At 35.7% G+C, this 8,240-nt stretch overlaps 1 protein-coding gene across 1 annotated transcript; it reads left to right on the forward strand.

Moving 5' to 3' along the window:
* Positions 1 to 2,737: 2,737 nt before the first annotated feature.
* LOC140444459 (uncharacterized) lies at positions 2,738 to 7,929 on the forward strand. The gene is made up of 3 exons (XM_072536215.1): positions 2,738 to 3,328; positions 3,478 to 3,808; positions 4,670 to 7,929. The coding sequence occupies exons 1-3, from the start codon at positions 2,738 to 2,740 to the stop codon at positions 7,927 to 7,929; spliced, it is 4,182 nt and encodes a 1,393-aa protein (XP_072392316.1).
* The last annotated feature ends 311 nt before the right edge of the window (positions 7,930 to 8,240 follow it).

Here is an 8,240-nt window from a genome sequence, read left to right on the forward strand (position 1 = left end):
TCTGTTCCGGCTATCGACATCAAAAAAACCTAAGAAATCAGAGATATCGTCAACCGTCATTAAACAAAAGTTTTGTACACTATTAAACAGATACGGCAATACCTACAGCGTATACACCGATGCATCAAAAAATGAAGACAGAGTTGGAGCAGCAATTTATTCGGAAGACATCTCAGTTAGTTTTCAATTGTCGTCAATTACAACCATCTTTTCGGCTGAATTATTTGCAATTCTAAAAGCACTATCGTTAATACAAAACAAAAACCAAGAAATATGTATAATAATCACAGATTCTCTAAATTCATTTTCCTCACTGACTCAATTATACTGTGACAACCCCCTTCTACTTCTTAGTAAAAAAGAACATAAAAACATTTCAAATAAGAAAATCCAAGTTCACTTTTTATGGGTACCTTCTCATGTCAGAATTGAAGGTAACGAAGTTGTAGATAAACTAGCTAAAAACGCACCAAATAACCTAATGTCCGAAGAAAGTAACATATTGGTACAAAACGATTTAAACTATAAACTTATACTACAAAAAATAATTCAAAAATGGCAACAAACTTGGAACAACACTCCATCAAGGCTATATGAAGTCAACAAACATCCGCATCTTTGGAAACCAAAAATAAAAGACAGAAGACTGCCCTAGAAGAAAATACAGATACTAAAAGAATAATTTCTTATCTTAAAGACTGTCAACTTCTTCATATAATTTAAAACATACATTGTAATACACATACATATTATTATTATTAATTATGAACCAATGTATATACACTATTTGTATCAACTGTAACATTAATCTAAATACGCTAATGCCTCTGCGTGGTAGATGCGTTTAAAAAAAGGGTATTTATATTAGACTATAGATTATATTAGATTTATATTAGATTAGATATTCAGTTTTGTGAAAGCGCCTGTCTTAGACAAATTGAAGGAGCGCTCCTAAGATTTTTCGGGGTTTGGTTTAAAATTAATTCGTAGTTTATTTTATTACATTTAAGGCAATCATTTAGATTTTTTTTCACTTCAGCAACAAAAGTTTTGGTTGTGCAATGTATCGTCTACATGAAAGTCCTAGTATCTACTGTTATCGGTTAATCATTTGTGTAAATGTAATACAGTGTAGGTGCCATTACGCTACCCCAAGCGAGACCATTCATCTGCGTTCTTCATCTTACCATTGAATGATACAAAAAATCTTCTATTCTGCAGATATACGCGGATAAAACAAAGGCGATGTCATGCAGCTTTGGAGAAATGTTCTCTTATTTAATATGTCGTAAGTGGCATTTAGATTGACAAATACCACCCCTGATACCCGATATCTTTCGTACTCGTTGTTGCTTTTTGCAAAAACAGGTACGTTATTACGTACGTTAATAAGTATTACGAATAAAAATAAATAAGCAAGAAGAATATAAGTGATCTATATTTAAACTAAGTGACAGAAAAAAGAATATTATATATACATTTACTTCTAAATTAGAAATTAAATTTTGATATGCCTGAAAACGAAAGATACAAAAACACAATTATATAAAGTTGAAAATAATAATAGCTTGTACAAGCGACAAAGCATTTAAAACAATAAGACCGAACATATTATATGTAATTGTAAAAGAATGATTTATAAATTGTTATAATTTAGATTTTACTACTCCATGAAACATATATTTTATACGTCATAAACTGTAGCAATCGAAACATCGGAACGTTCATTTATATAATAAATATTTCAGTGCCAACGCATTTAAAAAAAATACTAATAAATAAAAATGAACTCTTGCCTTTTCCACGTTTATAATAGACACTACTTAAGTTTAAAAATAATTAAAGCAAGTAATATAAGTTACCACTCTAAAATATTTAACTGCATTAACCAAGTATTTGTGAAATTTCTCGATTACTAAATTGATTGATATTTAAATAAATTTGAAGTACCAAAATGTACCTGCTGTAAAATTTGGAAGTCTACGACTAATCAAATTATTGGCAGCATCGCAAGAGTTTAGTTGTGTACGCGAAGGTATACATACGGATCCCAAAAGTGTTTTAACCTATTACAGAGTTCACTTAATCCTACGTGTTGCTTGGAGTCTACATAAAGCGCTACGCAGATAATAATATACACGGTGTATATTCTACTGGAGTTAGTATAATACCGTTTTAGAACGGAGCTTACATTAACCGCTAGATGTATATATATATATATATATATATATATATATATATATATATATATATATATATATATATATATATATATATATATATATATATATATATATATCTATATATATAAAAGAAAGTCGTGTTAGTTACACCACTTATAACTCAAGAACGGCAGAACAGATTTGGCTAAAAATTGGTAGGGAGGTAGCTTAGAGCCAGGAGATGGACATTGGATACTTTTTATCCCGTTCGACAGCGTTCCCGTATGACTTGACATGAAACGTCAGTCACTATAAAACGTGGTATAACAAAAAAGAATCAGACTTGGAATAACAAAACGCAAATGACAGCTATGTAATTGACGTAAAGTGACAGCTATGTAATGACGTATGGATGACAATTTGATATTTTTAAGAAATCAATATTAAAACTATTTCTATTAAATAAATAATTAACAAGTGGATTGAAGTGAAGTGAAGTTTAATTAATAATGCCGCGACCAAGACGATCGAATCTTTCCCGACAAAGCCGTAATTGAAGTGAAGTTTAATTAATAATGCCGCGACCAAGACGATCGAATCTTTCCCGACAAAGCCGAAATGCAAGAAGAATACAAAATACTGCAAATGCAAGTACTGAAGAAGAACAAGAAATTGCACGTGAACAGCGCCGCGATAGTATGGCTCGACTTCGTGCTTCTCAATTACGAGAGCAAAGTGAAGCAGCCCGTGAAACAGCTCGGTTGGCAATGCAGAATCGTCGAGCGAACAACAGAAGGCAACAAATAGATAATTTGCGACGCAGAACAAGATATTTAGCTGATTTGAATCGAGCAGCATTTCGATACGATTGCAGCAATGATTACAGCTTGCATCCTAGCATTTGCATTGGGCAAATGGACGTTGTTTGCGAGTATTGTGATCCATTAAAGTTTTCCGGAGAAACGCCTGGATTATGCTGCCTTAATGGTAAAGTGAAATTGCCAGTGTTGACTCCGCCACATGAGCCATTGTATTCATTGCTTTGTGGCGAAACACAAGAATCACGCCACTTTCTTGCAAATACTCGAAAATACAATAGTTGTTTCCAAATGACGTCATTTGGGGCAGACATTATCGAAGAAGGAGGATTTATTCCGACATTTAAGGTATTTATTTTTGTACTTACATAGAATGTAGTTAAAGAATAACTTACTTTATCTATTGGTATGTATTATATTTGCTAATACTGAACTCTACTCTCCCACAGAAAAAGTGTTTATAACCCAGTTAATACTGTCTGGTTTTTATTTTGTAGATACAAGGACAGATTCACCATCGAATTGGATCATTACCACCTTTCGAAGATACACAGAATAAATTTTTACAAATATATTTCATGGGCAACATGGAAGAACAACTTGATCGACGCCTAGGGATCAATGCAGGAATGAAGCGAGCAATTATTCAAGACTTGCAGTGTCTGCTTGATAAACATCATGCGTTGGTCAGGTTGTTTAAGAGTGCTTTAGAGCGCATGCCAAATGATGACTATAAAGTTGTCATCAAAGCAGATAAACGACCATCTGGAACACACGAACGCACATTTAATGCTCCAACAGTAGACGAAGTTGCCATCCTGATTGTTGGTGAACAATTGGAAAAACGCGATATTGTGCTTACACGTCGCGATACTGGGCAAATGCAACAAATATCTGAAACTCATCGATCATATGACGCATTGCAATACCCACTGATGTTTTGGCAAGGAGAAGATGGATATTATTTTAATATTAAAATGATAAATCCATACTGAGTTAAGTTGTCGGAACTAACTCAGTATGGTGGGATAGACACCTAAATATGAAGACAAAAACGCAGATTTATAAAACATTAGTGCGAAGTATTATGACATATGGGGCTGAAAATTGTATCATAAACAAGAAAACCAGCAGTAAGATAGTAGCAACAGAGATGGAATGCCTGCGAAGATGCTGCAGAGTAACAAGAATGGATAGGAGAAGTAATGACGAAATAAAGCAAAGAACATCAATAGAAACAGACATACTAACATATATAGAACAAAAAAGACTAAAGTGGTATGGACATGTAAGAAGAACTAGCGACAGCAGATGGATAAAGAAAATAACCGAATGGAGCCCCATAGGAAGGAGGAAAAGAGGACGACCCCGAAAATCCTGGAGGAACGAAGTAGACGACGCCATGAGTAAGAGAGGACTGAACGATGGAGAATGGAACAACAGAAAGAGATGGAAACGGTTGAGCGAGGGAAGGCAGTGAATACTGTAGAATCCCTAAATATATATATATATATATATATATATATATATATATATATATATATATATATATATATATATATAATATATATATATATATATATATATATATATAAATCCATTGAATGGTAAAGTATCAGTATCTTAATAATGGTTAATGTCTGTATTGTTTGTCTTTGAAATGGTTAATTATGAAATTTTTAATTTCAGGTGAAGAAACTACAAAGAAAGTTAGCTCAATGAACTATTATGCATATCGTTTGATGATTCGTCAAAATGCTGACAACTATTTGCTGCGGTTTCGTCGATTGTTTCAGCAGTATTGCGTTGACATGTATGTAAAAATAGAAACGGAACGTTTAACATTTATTAGGTTGAACCAAGCCAAACTGCGTTCTGAGGAGTACATCCATTTACGTGATGCAGTTAGTACTGAAGGAAATGCAGCTAATATTGGTCGATTAACTATTCTGCCGGCGACGTACATTGGTAGCCCACGTCATATGCATGAATATGCACAAGATGCAATGACATATGTTCGTCATTACGGCCGGCCAGATCTCTTTATTACTTTTACCTGTAATCCAAAATGGATAGAAATTACTCAATTGCTGCTTCCCGGACAAACATCAAATGATAGACGTATATTCAGGCAAAAAATTCGGTCCCTGATGAACTTTATTGTTAAACAACGCGTCTTTGGAGATACTCGATGCTGGATGTATTCAATCGAATGGCAAAAGCGAGGCCTGCCGCACGCACACATTCTTATTTGGTTAGTGGAAAGAATTCAGCCTGACCAAATAGATGATATCATATGTGCCGAGATTCCTGATCATGAAGTCGATCCAGACCTACATGATGTTGTTACTACTAATATGATTCATGGACCGTGTGGTGCCATCAATCCCCAATCACCTTGCATGGTCGATGGAAAGTGCTCTAAACGATATCCACGGAAATTAACGGCGCAGACTGTCACTGGCAACGATGGGTATCCGCTGTATCGGCGTCGATCACCAGATGACAACGGTCGAACTGTCACAACGAAAGTGAAAAGAATGGATTTCGTTGTCGACAACAGTTGGATTGTTCCATATTCGCCACTTATTTCTAAAACGTTCAAGACACATTGCAACGTTGAATACTGCAATTCAGTTAAGTCCATAAAATATATTTGCAAATATGTCACGAAAGGCAGTGATATGGCGGTTTTTGGATTGCAATCCTCAAATACCAACGATGAAATTTCACGCTATCAAGTTGGTCGTTATGTGAACTGTAATGAAGCGATTTGGCGTATATTCGCATTTCCAATTCACGAACGTCATCCTACTGTTATACATTTGGCGGTGCATCTGGAGAATGGTCAACGAGTATATTTCACGGCTTCGAATGCTACGCAACGTGCTGAAACACCTCCAGCAACTACATTGACCAGTTTTTTTGCAATCTGCCAAAGCGATCAGTTTGCACGAACTTTGCTTTACTCGGAGATGCCACGTTATTATACTTGGAATGCTTCATCCAAGAATTTTCAAAGACGGAAGCAAGGTGATGCGGTTCCTGGGTATGCAGATGTGCGTTCTACTGATGCTCTTGGACGTATGTATACAGTTCATCCAAAGAATGATGAATGTTTCTATTTGCGGTTGTTGCTGGTAAATGTGCGTCGGCCAACTTCATTTGAGACACTACGAACTGTTAATGGTGTAATATTCCCAACATATCGTGCTGCATGTGAAGAATTGAACTTATTAGAAAACGATACCCATTGGGATACGACAATCGCTGAAGCCATTATCTCTGCATCTCCAAGTCAGATACGCACATTATTCGCTATCATAATTTCGACATGTTTTCCATCAAACCCATGTAACATGTGGCACAAATACAAGGATAGTATGTCAGAAGATATTTTACATCAAAGTCGTGTCAGTTCCAGAAATCACGATATTGAGATGAATGAGGAGATACATAATCGTGCTTTACTCTTGATCGAAGATATGTGTTACCTCATGTGCGGTAATTTATTAATCAGGTTAGGAATGCCAGCGCCAAATCGTGAAATGAATGACGCATTTAATCGAGAATTGGAACGGGAACGTGAATATGATCACCAGGAATTAGATTTAGTAGTTCAAAAGAATGTACCCCTGTTGAATTACCAACAAAAGGAAGTTTATGATGGTGGAACTGGCAAGACATTCCTTATGTCATTAGTTTTAGCAACTGTTCGGGCGAGATCCAACATAGCGGTTGCAGTTGCTTCTTCTGGAATAGCAGCCACATTGTTAGAAGGATGCCGTACGGCTCATTCAGCATTCAAATTACCGTTAAATCTTCAAACTATTGAAGAACCAACGTGTAATATTGCAAAACACTCAGCAATGGTCAAAGTTTTAGCGGCATCGAAAATCATCATCTGGGACGAATGCACAATGGCGCATAAACGTGCATTAGAAGCACTTAACCGAACATTAAAAGATTTACGCAATGACTCGAGATGTTTTGGAGGAGCAATGATTTTACTGTCTGGCGATTTCCGCCAAATACTGCCAGTAATTCCAAGATCTACGGCTGCCGATGAAATAAACGCTTGCCTCAAATCGTCAAATCTATGGCGCTATGTGAAGAAACTGCAGCTGACAACAAACATGAGAGTTACATTGCTTAATGATACATCTGCTGAAGATTTCTCGGAGCAATTGCTGACTATCGGTAATGGTCAAGTACCTGTCGATGAATCGAGCGGATTAATATCATTTCCAAATAATTTCTGTAATTTTATCTCATCAAAAGACGAACTTATCAACAATGTATTTCCAAATATTATTTCTAACTACAAAAATAATGAATGGTTGAGTGAGCGAGCAATTTTAGCGGCTAAGAATAAAGATGTAGATGACCTGAACTACATAATTCAAAATAAGATCATTGGAACAATGCATTCATTCAAATCTATTGACTGCGTCACAAATGAAGATGAAGCCACCAACTATCCAATTGAATTTTTAAACTCTTTGGACGTGCCTGGCTTACCACCGCACAATTTACGCCTAAAGGTTGGCTCCGTAGTAATCATGCTTCGAAACATAAACCAACCAAAACTGTGCAACGGTACGCGTTTGGTGGTTAGTAAATTGATGAACAATGTAATTTACGCTACGATAATGATAGGAAAATTCAAAGGTGAGGAAGTTCTCATTCTGAGGATCCCGATGATCCCAACCGATATGCCGTTTGAATTTAAAAGACTTCAATTTCCGATACGTATTGCATTTGCCATGACCATTAACAAATCACAAGGCCAATCCTTAAAAGTTTGTGGTTTAAATCTAGAACATTCATGTTTTTCCCATGGTCAATTATACGTGGCATGTTCACGGGTCGGAAGACCATCTGCGTTGTTTGTTTTTGCGCCTGATAATAAAACAAAAAATGTCGTGTATCACAAGGTACTTAAGTGAAGAGCAACCTATGTACTAAAATACAGAAATAATAATGAATGATTAATGAAGAACAACAGAAGAAATTAATGAAGAACAAAAAGTAGAACCCATAACAACAGAGGAACTAGAAAAGGCAATTGAAAGAGTTAAATTAGGCAAAGCACCAGGCAAGGATGATATCACCCCGGAAATGATAAAATTCATGGGAATAGAGGGAGTGGACAGCATGAAAGAACTAATGAATGATATCATAAAAAGAGCAGAAATACCACAGGACTGGAAGAAAGACATTATACTACCAATACACAAAAAGGGCGACAAGAGAAACT

This window comes from Diabrotica undecimpunctata, chromosome 6 (assembly GCF_040954645.1).
Source record: "Diabrotica undecimpunctata isolate CICGRU chromosome 6, icDiaUnde3, whole genome shotgun sequence".
Classification (NCBI taxonomy): domain Eukaryota; kingdom Metazoa; phylum Arthropoda; class Insecta; order Coleoptera; family Chrysomelidae; genus Diabrotica; species Diabrotica undecimpunctata.

Coding starts and splice junctions, on each gene's coding strand:
- LOC140444459 (XM_072536215.1), top strand. CDS start 2,738: ATGCCGCGACCAAGACGATCGAATCTTTCCCGACAAAGCCGAAATGCA. Junction 3,329..3,477: donor GATTTATTCCGACATTTAAG/GTATTTATTTTT, acceptor TTTATTTTGTAG/ATACAAGGACAGATTCACCA. Junction 3,809..4,669: donor AGTTGCCATCCTGATTGTTG/GTGAACAATTGG, acceptor TTTTAATTTCAG/GTGAAGAAACTACAAAGAAA.